At 32.5% G+C, this 19,895-nt stretch overlaps 2 protein-coding genes and 1 non-coding gene across 3 annotated transcripts; 1 reads left to right on the forward strand and 2 right to left on the reverse strand.

Annotated features, from left to right (window-relative positions):
* Positions 1–4,761: 4,761 nt before the first annotated feature.
* On the reverse strand, positions 4,762–4,843 carry TRNAS-UGA. The gene has a single exon. It is a non-coding gene; the product is annotated as a tRNA-Ser (tRNA).
* Positions 4,844–6,683: 1,840 nt separating this feature from the next.
* Positions 6,684–9,925, reverse strand: LOC110682318. Its single transcript, XM_021858630.1, has 3 exons — positions 9,028–9,925; positions 8,396–8,581; positions 6,684–7,120 (listed from the first exon to the last, which is right to left on the reverse strand). The coding sequence occupies exons 1-3, from the start codon at positions 9,547–9,549 to the stop codon at positions 6,833–6,835; spliced, it is 996 nt and encodes a 331-aa protein (XP_021714322.1). The 5' UTR covers positions 9,550–9,925; the 3' UTR covers positions 6,684–6,832.
* Positions 9,926–13,469: 3,544 nt separating this feature from the next.
* Positions 13,470–19,064, forward strand: LOC110682315 (PI-PLC X domain-containing protein At5g67130-like). The gene is made up of 8 exons (XM_021858628.1): positions 13,470–13,783; positions 13,929–14,051; positions 14,214–14,354; positions 16,934–17,032; positions 17,132–17,435; positions 18,064–18,287; positions 18,413–18,499; positions 18,656–19,064. The coding sequence occupies exons 1-8, from the start codon at positions 13,682–13,684 to the stop codon at positions 18,842–18,844; spliced, it is 1,269 nt and encodes a 422-aa protein (XP_021714320.1). The 5' UTR covers positions 13,470–13,681; the 3' UTR covers positions 18,845–19,064.
* The last annotated feature ends 831 nt before the right edge of the window (positions 19,065–19,895 follow it).

Below are 19,895 nucleotides of genomic sequence, written 5' to 3' on the forward strand. Positions count from 1 at the left end.
GTATGAACTACTAACTCTGCTATGGTATGAACTGTTTGACTAATCTCTTTTTGCAGCATAATGCTTGAATGGTGGTTGATGCCATTGTATGGATAAGCACATTAACTTGTGCACATTGCTTTTACTTGTGGATACTTTTTAATGATGCCAAAAGGGGGAAGTAGTCTGAAGTTGAAGCCTAAGGTTTAGCTAGTTTAGATTGAGTCAGTTTGAGTCTTTTTATTTCGTATTTTCTATTTTCTGCTTAGGGGACCAGTTAGCCTAACTGACTTGTTCCAAAGAGTTTTGAGTCCTTGAAGTTTTTGACGGTTTTCTTTTTGAGCATGTCCACAGGTTCAGGAACTTCAAGAGTTTGTCATCATCAAAAAGGGGGAATTTGTTGAGTCCCTTAGGTTTTGATTGATAGTTTTGAATGATGACAAACAGCTAAGGGAAACAGGTCCTTGAAAGTGTTCGATACAGTTGGGGGAACCAGCTAACATAGAACACTGTTTCCCCAGACAAGTTATTACTTACATGAGTTTTCTTATTGAACTAACTTGTCTTTATACAGGGAACAGTTATATGATAAAAGTGTTATGTACTGGTAGGGAACCAGTATGTACTGTTTCCATGGTTGCTACGTGGTACAGCAGTCACTTACTTTATATTGTGCATTAACCTTATTGATTGTGCAGAATATAAGTTGATTCCAAGACTTGGAGCATAGAAGCCTTTCGAAGATATTTCGAAGAAAGATTGTTTGCTCATAATAGAAGTATTCAAGGAAGATTCAAGTCTTGAAGATTACATGAAGAAAAGACGATTTATGCTTTAATATGTTATCTAGGTTTTCATGTAATATGCTCCGTAGTATGCTTGCATGTTTGGGTTATATAAGTGCTTAAAAGTATATTGAAGTATGATATGAAATCTGGTACAGAGTTGGAACAGGTTTCATAACATGTTTCAATTCAGGGAACCAGGTCGGGGAACCAGGTTCACTGTACGAAATATTCGAGCTGCTGTTTTGGAAAAAGATTTTACAAAAAGATTTTTTCGAAAAGATTATTTTGAAAATATTTTGTGCAGCTGGAAATAAGATGAAATATTCTTGGTTACCTAAAAACTAGGAGTATTTATCTTAATTGATTCTATCTTTGTGATTAAATCAAATAAGATAAAAACTTTCCTAAAATTACAATATATCTTATTCTCTAAGATTGTGTGATTTAAGGAAACTAGGTTTTAGGAATCTAAGCATATATAAACTCATCTTATTTCACATATTTCGTGTGCCTCTCCAGAAATTAAAAAGAGCAATTATTTGAGAGCATATACTTAAGCACTAATCCCATTCATCAAGTCACATACAAGAGCATTCTAGTACTTAAACTTTTTCTCTTAATTAGCTTCGTAGAAGTGAGATCAAAGGGGAGTTCTTGATTCTTGTATTGAGTCTTTAACAAAGGGGTTAAAGGCTGGGTGAGTGTTTGTGAGTTCAAACACATTGGGCTTACGAGTGTAAGTCGAGAGCACACTCGGAGTAGAGTGTGGGGTTTGCTGGTTCCCGGAGTAGGGAACAGCAGAGTGTTCTTTGTCTTTGTTTTTCGGAGTAGATTAATAAAGAACTTAGGATAGGAGGACGTAGGCCTGAGTTGGCTGAACCTCGTTAAATTTGTTGTGTTCTTTATTGCTTTGTTTTATTTCGTTAAATTTGTTGTCTTCTTTATTGCTTATTTATATTCCGCTGCGTACGGGAACCAGCACAACTGGTTCCTCACACATAATCCGAAAAGAAGCAAAATTAGCCAACGATTACTTAACACTCAATTCACCCCCCCCCTCTTGAGTGCCCATTGAACCTTCACAACACTTCTGTATAATTTCGTGTTTCTATATTTGCTCATTCCAAAATATGTCTTAACTGTGTGTTGTTATGAATAAATATTTGAAATAAAATAATATGTTATAATATATCGAATAATCATACTCCGTAGATTTATTGAGTGGTGGCGACTGATGACATATAAGTTTATGATTTTCACCTAGGCACTTATTATTATTGGCAAATTCATCAATAAAAGTCCGGTATATTAAGTCTAACTTAGTTTAAGTTATTTAAATTAATTAAATGAAATAATTTCAACTTATCTCGCATTTTATATAAAAAAGGTCAAAATGAATCGAAGAATACACCCTTTTCATATGTGACTTTGATCATTGAATAAAACTTCCTTGCCACAATTGTATACAGTAAACAACAATAAGCTCTAGTTGTCTACACATCCCTAGGTCCTAAAGTCATGAAAGAGTACAGTATAAAATAAAATACAAGTGGACTACTATTTGGATAATGTTATTAATATTCCTATTAATATTGTAAAATTTTATGGCTGATTGAGCCCATAATTTAGCACCTATTCACAAATTATTATGTGATTTTTAAAGATTATTTTTATTTCACAATTATTGGGTACTCAATAAAATTTAAAATTTGTTCCTTTTTGTTTCCATGAATTATAATTAGATTACAACATTTTATTTCCAGCGTGATTTATTGTAAGTAAAAAGGATCATAATCCTCCGGCTTTAGAATAGCAAAATGACAATTTTGTTCCGCACAATATGCTATTATGCTCTTGTTAACTAACTAAATTAGAAAATTTTAAATTGTATGGAGCAAATTATACCAACGTAATAGCGTCCAAGACCAGTACAAGGCTGTGCAACACTTATAATCTAAACCAATGCATTGATTCAAGTACTTTGTATCGTCAATTATAAATTTAGCAATGAACCTAGAAGATTTATTTCACATTAACCACAAACATTAATGAGATACCCTCATTTTAGACCACTAATCAATAAAAGAAAATGAATTTGGTCAATGGAATCATCTAACCTACTCCCTAACTCTAACTCTACTCTAATTATAATACTTGAATTGAGTTTGATAATATAATCAACAGAGCATATTGCCGCCCAATCATCATTCTATACTCTGAACATACATCCTGGCATATACTCCGTACTAGTACCTAAAATGCCAGCTTCTAAGGTGTGGGCAAAGACATTAGATCCAGAGTTACAAGTTTTTTTTTTTTTCAATATTTATTTATCTATCTCTTCCGTTCTTTTAATATATGTTCCACTTTGATTCATGTACTATTTGTCTGTGTGTTTTATTTTGATCGTATTATTCATTGATGTAGACATCAATAATAAACCTGGATAATGGGAGAAACAAAAAAACATTAAAAAAAAATAAAAAAAATTTACTTACTCGTAGTAGTGTTAAGGGGAATTATTAAGTAATTATGAGTTGACGCAATATTGAAAGTTGACCTATTCCATCATAAATGGTTCTATTTTATGTTATACTCATTTCCTTACTTTATTTTTGCTCCATAGAGGTAATGTTACTTTAATTTTGTTTCGAAGGAATTGATGAGAAGGAAAAGTAGTGGAATCAATTGCAATGGTTGTGAGACTAAAGGTGTGATCATCTAGACGAGTAGACAGACTAAAAAAAAATTGAGACAAACAATAAAGAATAGATGAAGTGCAAACATGTTGCTATATTTACTTAAAGAGGTCAACTTTTATAAATTGCCTTTGTAGTGTTAGTTACAGCAATATACTTTTAGTTCTAATTTTGTTGAACACACTATAAATTGGAAGAGATCAAAGGCACCTTAAACTTGACTGTTATTGTTTAAGAATCTTATAAAATACAGGGAATATTATTTTACAAGTGTTACAAGTTGCAAACTTGAAACTTACAACCCATTAAAATCTAATTAAAGAAAAGGATAATGCATGCGATAGTCCATAAACATCTGCATGCCCAATTTGCTCAAAGAAATGAAAATAAAACTAAAAGAAAAAAAAATATATAGTATAATAATGAATGTTGGTGAAAGCTAAGAAATGAGGTCAGAAATTGACAGAATCAGTTGGGCAGCAGTTTGATTAAGAAAACTAGTTTGAGTCAACTTGAAGAGTGGGTCCCAACGCCGCAACTTCGAGGGTTAAAGACTTAAAGTCCTTTTCTCATGCGATTAATGTTTTTAAATTTGAGAAAACCCTTACTACTACTCTTTCTTTGCTTCTCAACTTGCCCTGTTTTTTTTCTCCAAATTCTTGTAATTGGATAACAAGATAAAGGGTTGCTTAATCAATAAATTATCTCCTTTTTTTTTTTGGAATATTTCGTCAGGAAGTTATTTGTTTCATCAATTTTCGATCATTTTTTCAGCATTACTCCCCAAGTGCAATGAACATGGGATAATGATATACGGAGTACTTTATTTTAGCTAAGGTAAGAAATTATTAGAATTGGTTTTTCAACATTAGCTGTCTAGTGGAAAAAAGTGAAATTTATTTAGACAGATCTTTGTACTCCGTAGTACTAACGGACTAGTCAAGCAATTGTTCATTTATTCTAATTATTCTAAACGATTATACTAGCTCGAATCAATATTATTTGTCACATGTACTCATTTGTCTCAAGTTATGCACATCTTCTACCCATCATTATTTGATCTTTTAAGCATCAATTCTTTCTTTCTTCTTTCTTTTAAGCATCAATTTAGATTTTGAAAAGACAATATTTTTAATTGAAATAATTGAGAAGAGTTTAAATAAAACCAATATATTGAAACAATATTGTTTATTATATATGTCGAGACAATTTTTGGTCAAATTTCTTTTTGAAATCAAAGTGCTAATTATTATTTTGGGATTAAGAAAATGATTGTTGAAAAAAAAACAAAACATCGTCAACAGCAGGGTTCGAACCTGCGCGGGCGAAGCCCAACAGATTTCAAGTCTGTCTCCTTAACCACTCGGACATATTGACACTTGTTGTACATTTAAAGATCATTTATTATATAAATCTATATCACATTGTCTATTTCATTAGAGCCGACTTTCTTGTTACACATCTATGGACAAAATTTGCAATCTAAATGTCAAGATTCATCTGCTATTAGACAAAGATTAACAAGCTGCTTCTTTATGGAATAATAATGGATCAGTATTTAACAATCGCTTATTTGCATGTCACTTAGCTGGATTACTATAAAGTGTTGATTTGGTTTGTATATATGTTAATGGAGTTAATGAAAACTGAAGTTGAGAAAAGAAGTCACTTTGAAATTATATAAACTCAATTACGTATATGCTCAATTAGATTGATCATGTTTTATGTAAATTTTAGAACCAATAATCGAGTGGGGATGAAATTGCGTTACCATGTACTTACTACATGAATACTTGTATGAGTCTTTTCTCTTTATATGCAGACTAACGGTTATATGTATTCAAAACCAAATTAATTTGAATTGCTTTCTTAAGCTTTTATGGTAAATTCATAATCAGGCCAAGCCAAAGGATGGTTATATCCTTATTATATGTAGGACTTTTTGTTTTACTGGAAATTTTCAATACTTTGTTGGTTGTGAGACTTGTGAGTTGTGACCCATATTTTGAGTACTACACTGAGCCTGCTCTAATAACCACAACTACTATACAAGCCCATTTGTGGAGAAAATGGGTCAGTGACACTGTATTTTATTTCGCTTGGAAATCGTCCAGCTAATGTTGGGCCCAATATTTTCCTAAAAAAAGAAAAGTAATTGGGCCAACACCTTCTTTAGTCCATTATTATACATGAAGCATTATGCATAAGTCTGGCTTCTACATGGCTTCTTTATGATCCAAAAATGTAGTACAGACGTAGAGTACATGTTATTAACAGGTTTGATTGAGGCATGTGCACAAGCAAAAGACATGAGAACACCTGACCCTTTAAAAATACCTATTGAGGCCTTTGAGCATAGCATCTTGGCTTGCCCTCTTGGGGCTTTTTCGGAAACACAAGGGTGGATTAAGGCACTAAATAGGCCTTCTTGGGGCTCTTGGAACCACATGAATCACCTCGTTGTATAATCTTACCGAGTCCAAAAATGTTATTTTGATTCCAATTCAAGGCTATATAATACACGAAATCAAACCTTTTAGAGATTTCAGGATCCAATGTTGAAAAATCACGATATGATAGGGGACGAATCTCGTGGTTATATGATGTTATTTGGAACCATATTATGGTGACTAGTCGACCACATAAAGGTATGATAGCCTTGAGTTAATGAAGGCATTTGTGTTCATAATTGACTAAACATTAACATTTTAAAGGTAAAGTTGACGGTTTAAACCATCAAGTGGCATCTCAGGGCCGGGTGTAGTAGGGTCCATAGGAGGTACCCTGACTTCATTCTTTTTAAAGATAAAAATGTTGCAATTTGTTCAAAATTAAAGGTTATAATCTATTATTTCAAACCAAATTCAAGAAAATTTCTCAAAATTTATGTGAATGCATGGGTCATACATAAGTTGTTTTGAAGCCGTAAAAGAACTACCAATAGATTTCTAAAGTCTCGAAAATGAGTTTGGTTTAAGTATGTGACTATTTTAAAGTTATGTACATTGTAGTCAAGAGCTACCAAATACAACCTACAAGAGATCTAACTATTTGGTATGTAATGTTGCGTGAATGTTGTAGGCAGCGAGGACAAAAAAAGTAGTGAATTAGTGATAGCTAGTTAGCTACTCCATCCTCCAGTCAAGGGTTTAAGGTCCTCATAAGATAGAGGTAGATTACTAGTGCATGGTACTTTATAATTAAGGCATTAATGACATACAACACAGCACAAAACAACTTGCTTGATAATTAATTAAACAAAAATCATACTACAAGTATTATAACTACTGTACTGTTTATTGTAATGTGATACATGAAGTCAGACCAAATAAATTAAGGGTTTGGACCGACGTATCTAATCTAAATCTATGTGTAAGTGCAGTTATTTTTGAGAGACATGGCCACGTTCATCTTCTTTGGATTCATAACCACAATACATTTAATTGCCTTGTAAAACTTTGGCTTTACCAATTTCCCTAAGACGTATGCTCTTGATCTGACCCTAAAGTTTAGGGTTAATGGAACTGGCGAAATTACTACTCCTTTATTGTTGTTGCTTATGCTGTGCCCTCCCCCATATAGAGGCACACTGTCTCCCTTCAATTGCACTGTTATCTGTCTTTGACTCGTCCTCCTCTGATAGAAATATTCCATCTGCATGCATTCAAAACAAATTTCACCATTAGATTAATCAATAAAATCGCGCATCTATTATACACCTAAATGTACAAGTACACTCGTATAAGATACACTTGGGTCGTAATAAGCACTAATATTCATTGTATAGAAATCAAGATGCATGTACGTTGCAAGATTTAGAGGGGCAAGTTGTGATAAATTATGAACATCTTACTAGGTGACTAGGCCCGGTCACATATTAAAAAAAGTCCCTTTTTATCCTTATTTATTTGGCAGGACAATATTGAATAAATTTCATAATTTGATATGTAGACATAGTAGACCTAGTCCTTTTATTATGTCACAAGATGAGCTAAACAATTTTGACAAAGGAAGCTTCCTGAAATATACAAGTATATTTTATTATGATGATCTAGATTTGACAGGGACTAATTAAACCCTGGAATAAAACACTTGCAAATATATACAGCGATATTCATGCTATACATAAACAAATTGGCATTTAGTATTTGGAGTTTTGGGCATTTAAATGTGTGACATCAGTTTTCGTGGCTGAAAATGAAGATTAATTGACGTCTGACGTGCAAGGAAGCATATACTATAAACACTTGGTCTTCTATTGTGCATTTATTTGTGCTAATTGCTATGCTATACATGTATAAGACGAGTCATTGGTCATTTTGCATTGCTCTACTTGTTCCTTCCCTCTCACAAAATTCCGCACCTGACGTGAAGTGAGTACATATTAATATCGTTTAGACTAATTTGAAAGTGTCTTGTTTATTGCCTATAGTTATACAAGTGTCTTTAAACACTTTTTATCATCTAAATGTTTAAACACTTTTTAGCACCTTTTTTTATTAGTCAAATTCCATAAACTAAAATCAAATTGGACCTTCATCATTGGCCTCATTATGGTGCATTCACAAATGACAATCTCAGTGACACCAAACTCAACACGGCAACTAGATAAAACAGAAACAATACCAAACAAATATTTTTAATATTTAATAATTTATCTTTAGATTTGTGAATTTATAAGCTTTGTATATATGTTCACATAAGGCCAAAAACATACACATAGTCGACATAAAACCTGTCCAAAAAAAAAATGTATACACATAGAAACACACACACCCTTGATTGGCGTACCAAAAAAAGAAAAAAACACACAAAATCATAAACACACGCACAATTTTGGAATTATAAGGACGGAGAAATTGATGAAATTGAGAGAAAAAAAAAAATAATAATAATAAAAAAAAAAAAAGAAAAGAAAAAGAAAAATACCGTTCCAGTTGCTAAATTGAGTTCCTCAAAGGAAAGATCAAGAGGAGTCGAGGTTACATGTACTCCAAAAAATGTGCCTTTATTTCTGTACCTCATTTTCACCGTTACATTTACAGTTGCCATTCCTGTTGGTACTCCTGTATTATCTTGTCCTGCTTGTATGTCAAATTGCTCGAACTTTATACTCTGCAACATTTCAGATTTAATTATAAACTACGCCGTACTCCATAGTATATTACTCCGTAGTATGTAGACCTAGCGAAACTGACCCGTTCCTAATTATCTAACCCCAAATACGCAGATTGATTAAAACTGTACTTGGCAATTGGCATTACACAACTAGATTTATGTGTCGAAACCCCACACTATCTAGAGTTATATTTAAACGACCTACCTCATTTATTGTCCTAAATTTATGTGTCGAAACCTAATTGGAGGATTAAACTTTCAATTATTTTACTGTAATTTTTTTTATACATCCGCAGATTACACACCAAGCCACGGGCTATCCGTGCTAACTTTTGGAATATACTATTAAGTTGAAATTCAAGCGAACAATTAAATTAAAATGGAGGGAGTATATGCAATAATTTAACGAGAGTAATGTAACGAATAAGATAGATGATTAATACCTTCATTGTAATAACGGGCTTTTGATTGCGACTAGCACCCCACAAAACCAATGAAAAGAAAGACATTAGCAAAAAAAACGCAACAACGAACCATATAAAATACCAACAACGTCTAGGTATACTTCTTTCTCCATCCTCATCTTCTCCGGCAAGAAGCCCCTCTTCTTCAATCGCATCGAACGGGTGTCGTTGATCGTGGTGATTATGTCGGCCTCCACGACTACTACGACCTTTACCGCCCTTGGGCTTAGCGGACCCGGAGTAACGGGTCGAGGAGGACTCCCGAGAATGTGGGCCCAAAGATGAGTTGGAATGAGAATGAGGTGGTGAGCCCATTGGGCTTATGACTGGGGTGGAGTGAAAGGAGTTTGTAGTCTTTTCTCCATCGTGAGATGTTGAATCCCTTGATGGACTTTGTACGTAGTACACTTGCCCGTGCCCAGAACCACCCCTACGCGGAGGCGATCTCGTGGGAGATGACTCCGGTAAGCTTGTTATGTCGGAGTCTGTTTTTGCATGCATTTTTGTTGATTGAAAAAAAAAAGAGTTCGAGAAAATGATGAGTAGGTAGTCAAAATGTGGAGAAGGCTAAAAAAACAAGTGTGCAAGTTTAGGAGAAGAGAGAGAGACGAAAGAGAGGGAATCGGCTAAAAAGAAGGGTGGATTTTGGGTTAAGTACGTGCATTTTTTATATTTCTATTTAATGGTTAGGTTATTTACTTGGTTTAATAAGTTAAACAATTAATTGGGTTTTGGGGAGTTTAATTAGAGAGGGTGATTTTGTCAACGGATTAATGAAAGGGTAAGTAGCACGTCTAATTCAGATTAATGTCAGAAGAGAAATACTATGTTATAGATAAATGGTTGGAGTATAATTTTTTTTTTTTTAGATTAAGTATGAAGTATGATATGGACGTCTTAATTAATGTTGTTTGAAATTTATAATCGTTTGATGATTGAGAGAACGAATAGCTCTATAATTATTTACTATGGAGTAATATACACCGTTGTTGAAACTCATTGTACGTAAAGTCGTAAACCCATTTATGAGTGTGTGTATATTGGTGAAAGATAAGAAATAGTTTCACTTTATAAGATAGACTTGTAGAGGAATTACTTTTACTATTGGTAATTTGTTTGTAATGTAGAATCTCTAGACCTTATTTGTGGACCGAATTATCCTCCCCTTACTCTACTCAAAAGAACTAACGTAAGTATGATTTTTTTTTTCCTCCTATTGTCATGTTGTCTCTTGTCCTTAAATGTATTTGTGGTTTGTTGTATATAGTGCCATATTGGGAATCAATTGCATTTCAAATTTGATAAATCTACCATTTTATTTTAATAATAAAAGAAAGCAACCATTACTAATAATGTGTTTTAAATAGAACTAATGCTATACGAAGTATATCTAGAACTTAAATGGTCAAAAAACGTGTAAGGTTTTGATCATACCTCAATTTATGAACTGGTTTCAAATTATATAATTTTTCTTGCAAAAAATGCTTTTGTTACATTGATCAATTCAAACTAGCCTAACCCAAGGTCAATTCTAGCTAATAAACAAAGTCGTCAAGAAAGCTTGAAAGAATCAAACCTTATGAGAATATTCTAATACGATGATTGTAATGAAGCCATCATCAACCATATATATTATATAGTACAAAATTATGAGGTGATTGTTCTTGTCAGCATGCTAATCAATAACTCATTTTATGTACAAGTGTACAACGTAAATAGAGATTAAAAAAAAAGTTGTTTGTTTTACTCCATATTTTATATTCTTATTCAACACGTTTGTCAACTTACCAACTTAAGAATTAATAGGTTTGATCATAAATCATTTTAAAAAAAAAATATACATCAAAATGACGTATTAAGACTATCATAGCAAGATCTAAATGACTTTTATTTAATGAATGATAGTGTTTTTCTTTATGTCTATATATATAACAGACATAAGTAAAATTGATCATACAAGTACCATGATTCAAAATAAAGTATAAATATTGATATTCTTGCTTCAAAATATTTTTTCATATCTATGACTATGATGACAACACCCACTTGAAAATTTTAAGCAGATGTACTCGGATAATTCTTTTGTTATCGATCTAAAAAGAATACGATTTATTTACGTTACAAATGCTTACCTGTTGATTCTTCAAAAAATACTCTTTAACATCCATACCTATAGGTGTATTTTAATCTAGACATACCTAATAGTAACATGCGGAGTATTGACTATTGTTTTCTAAAAAGTAACCAACACCTCTTAATAGTTTTCGTTAAATAAACATCACAAGTTACATAAAAACATTAAATCAACATCTTTAAATAAATGGAAAAAATATGCACTTATATATATCAATTCATTTCAGCTTAGTGAACCAAACGACCCTTTAATTATGACTTGCTAGTTGCCAATTTGCCACACTAATCAATATCATGAAGTTTTTTTTTTAGGATGTCCACTCGATTCACCGGAACGTAACTCCTACTATATTCGGATCTTGATCGATATTATGGAGTTGCATATTTGGGGTTTAGCCGTTTAGGCAGATCCAGGAAAGTGTACCGGTCAGTGGGCCTTAAAGAACAAGTTGGGCGCAACAACATCCTATAACTAGTTTGAGAGTTCATGGGCTTTATGGCTCATGGACCATGGATCAAGTTCAACAAGAATTCATCAACGCGTTTTTTTATTTGTCTGGAATTTTTAATTATTTTTGGTGAATTCAATCAAAGAACAGTACATTGATTTATTTTTTCTAAATATAGTTAGTATTTAAGAGGATATAAAATTTGCTACACAAGTAGAATTTTGTTGAGTTTGTAACTCAGTATGTAAGAGGATTCATACTATTATGTAAAACTGTAATGATTATTAGCTAACAAAGAGATACATTATTGAAGCCACCAAGAGATATGGGCACATATTTGTAGAAAATTATAACTTCCTAATACGTGTCTTGAAAGGATTTTAATTTTGCGACCATTTTTAAAAGGTCTCATACTACGTGATATTTTATTTTTTCTGTAAATACTACATTGTAAGATTTTATTTGCACATGATTTTTCTCTATCTATTATTATAAATTACTCGAGTACTTTTTTAGTTTTTTATCTTTCTCATCACCACATGAACTCTTAAAATATAGGGCACTCATTTATTTTTAGGTGGAGAATTTAGGCCATGCAAGATGCAACCAAGAGTTGCTAAAAAAATGAAGTTAGCCTTTTAGACAAACCAAACTTACTTATTTGAGTCTTTACTTTCTGTTACATTCCATAACTGGTTAAAATGGATAAGCTTTTGCCTAAATTTTATGGTTGCAGCTTTTAGATAGAATATTGCATTGATTAAAATGATTAAGAGACGCTTATTGCATTTATAATTTTTTTTTTTCCTTCCAAAAAAGATTTGGAAAAAGCTAGCACAAACACTAAACAAGGCTCCAAAGCATAAAGACTAAAGCGTTTATGTTCTGTAATATAAATATGAGAAAATATGAGAGAAAAGCAGAGTATTATGATTTGATTAATCTTAATTGTTATACACATTATTCCCATTTTAACAATATAAAGGTAAGCTAAGACAACACATTGCACATTTGGAGTAATAGACAAGAGAAATTTTATCATTAATTTTAGCAGACTTTAAAGATATGGAGTAGCTTTCTATTATTATTTTTATAATTAAGTAGCTTAGCTTGTATTCTAAATGAGGTGTCCCATATAATTCGTTTCTACATTAGATTATATATTGGTCGAGTTTTCCAATCATTATTGGCTAATGGTTCTCTAACACTACATAGACGGTAGACCCCCCCCCCTCCTTTTTTTTTTTTTTTACACGTATATCTTTTCTTTTTAAAAATAGTGCGTTAACTATACCTTTTAATTCAAAAGAAAATAATAGATTACATAAAAAATTATATATATATGCACCTCTGCTCCAAAAAATTTGTCGCATTTGATTTTTTAAAGATAAACAAACTTTTATAATCCTTAATTTTAATTATTTATACAAATTAACTTATTATAAAAACATCAATTTCTAGTAATTTTTAGAGCTATTACTCTATACATAATTAAAACTTTTAATGATTAAAGGAAGATCATAAATTTGACAAATAACTAACCCAGCTATTTTGAAATGAAGAAATACATTATCATGTAAAATCTTGTTGGATCAATTTTAATGTAATTATTATTCCATCAACATTTCATTATTTATGCTAACATTACACGAAGTATATGTTAAACGTCAAAAATATGAACCATTAACGAACAAACTTAATACAATCTTAAAATAGTGTTTTACTTTATCTTGGAGGAAATTTATTTTTGCTTACTTTATGGAACTAAATCAAACCATCGTATTCACATATACTTCATATAACATATGTGCCAAATCTATGTTAGCTTAGAACTGAAAAATCACCCTATCAACTTTCCCCACTTGATATCCCCTTCTAAATTAAAAATTACAACACATATATAACTAATCTAGAAGGGGCGACTAGTTTTTGTAAAATATTTAATTTAAATTTGTTTCAACAATTATATAATACCACCTTCCCCCACCCTAAAGCAGACATTCAACACACAAAATCAATCAAATTTTCTCTCTTCTAAATTCTTGGGCACCATGAAATCATGGGGTCCAAATCATCAACATTATGTTCTCTTCTTTCAAATTACTCTCTTGCTTCTTTCAGCTTTTCTCTTCCATTCCTCATCTAGTCTCAAGGTTCATTATTTACTTAACTATTTTTGTGATCGATTTATGTTAATTAAATGTTAGTTAAAAAATTAGTTATTGATTTATTTCTCATATAAATATACTCTGTTAGTTGATGTATTCTGTTGTTGGTTGTGATTGTAAAAATGAATAGATCGGAGAGACATGTGCAAAGGACAGCGATTGCGACGCCGGGCTCCGATGCGAGACTTGTGCAGCTAATGGCAATACTCGTCCCAGATGTTCTCGAACTCAACCCATCATTCCTACTTCTAAGGTTGATTTGATTTATTTATTTTTTTTTCTTAATTTTAATTTTAAAAAATTAGTTGGTAATATTATGCTACTAATGTAATTATATTAGTAGCATAATATTACAAATTAATGAGTGAAAAAATAAAGATGAATTTGAAATAATATGATCATGTTGAAAAAACAGGTGAAAGGGTTGGCGTTCAACAAATACTCATGGCTAACGAGCCATAATGCATTTGCAATGTCAGGGTCCACAAAGTCATCATCGGGTAGTATTCTACTAGCTCCTACCAATCAAGAAGACTCTGTCACCTCCCAGCTTCGTGTATGTATTCATTCTCTCTCTCATTCATTCATTCAACCACCTTTTTTTAAACAAAAATTGCATTTATGTTTCTCATTTAAATGTCGATTTGTTAACAAAATATGCTACGGAGTACTGGGCAATGAAAAAAATTAAGTAAAAAGTTACAAATTATGTTAAGTGAATAAAAATCTAAATGTGGAGCACTTTTTTTTTACTAACTCTGTTATCTATTATGTGTAACGTCTGAATTTTTTATATTTTACAAGTTGTACCTAAAAGTTATGTAATGTGTAATAGAAGTAGTAAAACTTAATATGACTTGTTTGCATAATCAGCTCTTCATAACTTTCTTCTAAAAAAGCTTAAGCTAACAGCACACAGAGTATTAGGTTATGTTTTTGGCATAATTAGTGAACAAAATTTGTTTTTATCTTTTGATATTCATAGCATTACTTTATAGACTTTGAAGTAGATATATCTCATATAACAAGTAACTAAATTCTCCTAAAATAGTAACGAACATAAAAGAATTGAATTTTAGAACTTGTAAGTAGTGTGCACAACTTTCCCCTTGTATACCTAATTGCCAATCTAATAAAATAAGAGTACAGTTTAAGAAGATTGCAATAACCACGTTGGTTTCAGCCTTTTTGTTAGATGTAAAGATTAAAATTTGAATTTTACCACTTTTTCTAACCTACCTCACCCATTGCTAAATAGCTAAACTCCACATGATGTGTTCCAAAAACCTTTTTAGTTTTTACTACAGACTCACGGTGTAATAAAGTTGGTGCAAAGTTTTGTTGAGCATTACTGTGTACAGGGGTGTTAGTAAAAATGTTGGTTCTTTATTCTTAATCAGTGTTTCGTTTTCCTACTTTTAAATTTTTGTTCGAAAAAATAAACAGCTTAATAAGAAAAAATAAATTTAGATAAAAGTTTCTGGAGTTCAAGTTATTCTTAAGGTAAGTTTAAATTAGTTTGGACAGTTTAGTTAAATACAAATAACTCTAAATTAACAAAATAAACCAACTTTAATACGGAATATTGCTCATTATTTGGTTAACATTGCTTATAATACTAAATACCTGACTCGCCTTTTGCTTTATTCCATTTCGTCAGTTATATTCTTGTGTTAGTTGCCTTTTATCTTTTTCAATTAATTTTAAAATAGACACCCTCTTTAAATTTGTATGATACCATATGTAATTATTCTCATGTTTATTACGTGAAAACAAAAGGGCTAAATTTTTATGAATAAAATAAAATTCAAAGTTAACCAATAGGAAACATTTGTAAATTGTGGTCTCCACATACAATAATTTTGACTAATAAGTTCCATAATGCAACGCCACATGTTATTTTTAATTTTGTTTTGAATGACTCAACCTACATATTTTGCTTTCCTTCAACATTACGGCTGCTTAGGATGTGAATCATGTGATGACATGTCAATTTTTTTTTATATGTCTTTATATATTGCTGAAAAAGACTTACCTTAAGGAAAGAAAAGGAGAAGTTCCTTAAACGGCTTCGTTGAATTACTTTGTACAGTAAATTTTAAGTAAGGATGTTATATAACCTTAAACATACGCCACATACATTTGTCACGTGTTAAATGAAAATATCTAGATATCTAGTACCACGTCTTAGATATCTTCCTCGAAGAATCCTATTCTGTAATCATCCCATAATTAATCTAAACTTATAATCCGAATTTAAAATCCTCAAACTGTATTTTCGATTACCAAATACTTCATTATTTATCCCGTTTATTCTATGATAGTCAGAGAAAATGAGAAAGTGGTATTATCTAGGGTAGTTGGCCCGGTGTGGTGGCCAAATTGATCTATATAGAAATTTCTAATCTTTATTTTCCTAATGCAAAATCTTTATTTTTTTGTGTGTTTGCAATCACAAATTGATGCTTTAAACATGTACCATAAAACGAGGTGACAATGTTTTTGTACCAAATCTCCTGACTGCCAGTTTTCAGTTAGATTATAAAATAAGCATTCTCTACTACCTACCTAACCCTTCAATTTCTTTCATTTGGAATTGTTCCAACACATAATCATTCAAAATCTTTCATGAACTGTCTTGTTTATTTTAAGGAGCCCTCTTGCTAATGTTGGAGGAGACTTGGACTAGTTAAACAAATGAACATTGCACCATGACAAGTATGTTGTTAATAAGAATTTTTCATGGTGCAATGTTTACTTGTTTAACTAGTGGGTAATAAAAAAATTAACCTTGTTTGTAACTAGGAAAGTTTCCTGCTTAGCCGCGTAAACATATTGTATATTTGTATGTAGCACACCCTGAACTAGTCGAGGTAAAGATTGTCTTGGCCAAGCTCTGTCTGAGCTAGCCAGGTCTTGCACCAGCTCAACTTGGCTTACAGTGTTAAATACTTCGCATTAGACAATCCTAGCTCTTTGTGTTAAGAGGCTCCTTGTGTAACTGTAACCCTATTATAAGTAAATAAAAATTCGACAGATGAAATTGATCAGCATGGCTGCTTGATATGATGAAAGTGATTCTGATAGATATAGAGTGTCATTGGATGAGTCTGACGAGGTTTAATTGTTCTGTAGAATGGTGTCCGAGGGCTTATGCTGGACATGTATGACTTTGAGAACAACATCTGGTTGTGCCATTCATTTGGAGGCAAGTGCTTCAATTTCACATCATTTGTAAGTTTTTGCTCATTGACCTGCGTTATATTCATTTAATTATGACAATTTCAGACTCTGAAACTATATATTCTTATCGATCTAATGTCTATATAACAGCAACCAGCAATTAATGTTCTTAAAGAGGTCCAGAGTTTCCTGCAAGCAAACCCGACAGAAATCGTTACAATCATCATAGAGGATTATGTGAAATCACCAATGGGACTTACCAAGATATTCAATTCAGCCGGGCTCAGCAAATTCATGTTTCCTCTATCTCGGATGCCTAAAAATGGCACTGATTGGCCTACTGTGGATGATATGGTGGCAAAAAATCAGCGGCTGTTAGTTTTCACTTCTGTGAAGTCTAAGGAGGCCTCTGAAGGGATAGCCTATCAGTGGAATTATATGGTGGAAAATCAATGTGAGTTGCTTGTTATCTGTTCTCTTTACTACATATTACATAAATAAATCCTGCTAACATAACATAGTTTGTCCCTTGATGTTGGACTGAAGCTTAAAAGCTCCATAAATATATTTAAGAAAATACTGGAGTGCTTGATAGTCTGTTCTCATGAGTTCAAATACAACAATTAACAGCCCTCTTGGTTGACACTGTCAACTTGACAGTAATGTTATTAAGTTTGTCTTTAACTAACTTTGCAAGGAAAATCTCATACTAAGGTCCTTGGCAGTACAATTTCACATCTCCAACCTCCAAGTACATAGTTTTCTCAATAAATTTTCATTTAAACACATACTTGTAATTTTTCTTACAATATTACACTGATACATTACCAATTTACCATTATAGTCATTTGCAACCTGCTGTCTGAAAGTGTCATTACTCATTAGTGATTTTGTGGCTACTGGTAGATATGCTTATACTTCAGTTTACATTGACAAACTTAGGAAACATTTGCAAATTTGCAATCTTTAGTCTAATTTGAGTGAGCAAACTGAACAAAAAGAGTAGCCCGTTTTCGTCTCTTTTTCCCTCTTTTAGTATGCTGAAAAAAGTTTCCACTCATTCATTTCTTGATGAAATACAGATGGAGATGAAGGTATGATTGATGGCTCATGCCCAAACCGTGTTGAGTCACCACCAATGGACACAAAATCCGTCTCTCTGGTTCTCGTAAATTATTTTCCAACCAATCCCAATTCTACAAAAGCTTGTGCAGAGAACTCAGCTCCCTTGATTAAAATGATCAACACCTGCTTCCAACAAGATGGCAAAAGATGGCCAAACTTCATTGCTGTTGACTATTACCAGGTTATCAGCTCTCCACCTTTAACTGGATTCTTTTGATAACAAGTGTTACCTGCATTGCTATACTAAAATAGTTTACTGATGCTGCGTATTAATACTTTTTGGCTTTCTTTGGTTTAAACGTGCAGAGGAGTGATGGTGGTGGAGCTTCAGAGGCAGTTGATGAAGCCAACGGTCACTTAACCTGTGGATGTGACAATATCGCCTATTGCAAGGTTTGATCTACTATACTATATATGAATTATCTGTTCCCATATGTTGTGATCCTTAATCTAAGTTTTTCCTCCAAAAATATGCACAAACTTGGTACCGTTACCATCATTTACAGTCAATGTGGGTCATATTCTTACTATTGGTTGTTATACTAACAGGAAAATGGAACCTTTGGCTCGTGCAACGTTCCAAAACTTGCACCTCCTCCGCCAGCTGCATTATCAACATCCTCCGAAGATGGGAGTTCATCTACTCAATCTAATCACGCTAATAAGGAACACCATAAGGTCCTACGACGTTGGTTGTATGGGTCATTGCTTGCATCGACAATCTTATTAGTTTTGTAAGATGTCATCTGGGTATTGTTTGTATTCTCACTTGTTCGCCTCAGTACAATCAGCCGCATATTGGGATGATGGTTGATGAGGGTATTCTTACCAATTTTTCTTGTGTTAAAATATGTATGTTATTTATACATGGTTATGGAACTATATATTAGATCGGTTTTATTCCATCTTGATTCATGAGCAGAATAGTTAAATGGACTGCCATCCTTTCTTACCTCAATTGTTCCCATTTCCTATTTTTTGATTAATTTAAGGCATAAAGCCATTTACACATAAACTAAATTGGGTCAAAGAGCTATATCTTTATCGGCCTACTTCCTCCACCTATATTTGTTATTCCTACTTTGACTTTATTTTATCCCTCAAAAAGATTTTAAATAATAACTAGTAGAAACGAATGAAGAAGTCGACATTTGTTTTATACAAAGCACCATATTAAAGCTATTAACCTTACTCGGCGATTCAGATAATGCAGAATATACTCTCCTGTTTTAGTTTTAGGTAAATGCAGTGGATCTTACCTCTCACTATTAACAAGGATATTTCAAGCAGCAATGTAGCATATTAATCACAAGCAACCATCAGTCGTTTTCAGAATGATTCCAAATAGTGCATTTCCCAACAACTACAATTTATCATAATTATTGCCTCAATCATTCAAGGTGTTAATATAAGAAAAAACCAATTAACTATCACAACTACTCCATATTTGAATTACTAACATAAACATGAATCACCTCACTATGACACTATACACTTGTATATGTCTTTACCTATACAAATACCACTACAGCTAGAACTATACCTAAAATTGGATGCTCCGGCGATTCCCTGAGAGCTGTAAAACATTTTTCTTTTTTTTTCTTACAATTCAAACTAACTCCTAGCTAAATTATTTACCCCCGATTGGAAGGTTTGGCGACTCCTCAGGGGCGAGGAGTCACCAAACATTTCTCTACCAACCATCACATACAAATCCTTGCAGGGTGCACTGCAGTTTCAGGTGCGTCAAAGAAAAGTTCTTGGCTCCTGATCGTGCTAATTGTCTAGG

The sequence above is a fragment of the Chenopodium quinoa genome, unplaced genomic scaffold (assembly GCF_001683475.1).
Source record: "Chenopodium quinoa cultivar QQ74 unplaced genomic scaffold, ASM168347v1, whole genome shotgun sequence".
NCBI classification, from domain to species: domain Eukaryota; kingdom Viridiplantae; phylum Streptophyta; class Magnoliopsida; order Caryophyllales; family Amaranthaceae; genus Chenopodium; species Chenopodium quinoa.

Bases quoted from the DNA above. Each gene is read 5' to 3' on its own strand.
- LOC110682315 (XM_021858628.1), top strand. From the start codon at position 13,682: ATGAAATCATGGGGTCCAAATCATCAACATTATGTTCTCTTCTTTCAA. The intron at 13,784-13,928 runs GTTCATTATTTA...AAAAATGAATAG, and splicing joins ATTCCTCATCTAGTCTCAAG to ATCGGAGAGACATGTGCAAA. The intron at 17,436-18,063 runs GTGAGTTGCTTG...GATGAAATACAG, and splicing joins TTATATGGTGGAAAATCAAT to ATGGAGATGAAGGTATGATT.
- LOC110682318 (XM_021858630.1), bottom strand. From the start codon at position 9,549: ATGCATGCAAAAACAGACTCCGACATAACAAGCTTACCGGAGTCATCT. The intron at 8,582-9,027 runs GTATTAATCATC...GAAATGTTGCAG, and splicing joins AGCCCGTTATTACAATGAAG to AGTATAAAGTTCGAGCAATT. The intron at 7,121-8,395 runs GTATTTTTCTTT...GAATGCATGCAG, and splicing joins TCAATTTAGCAACTGGAACG to ATGGAATATTTCTATCAGAG.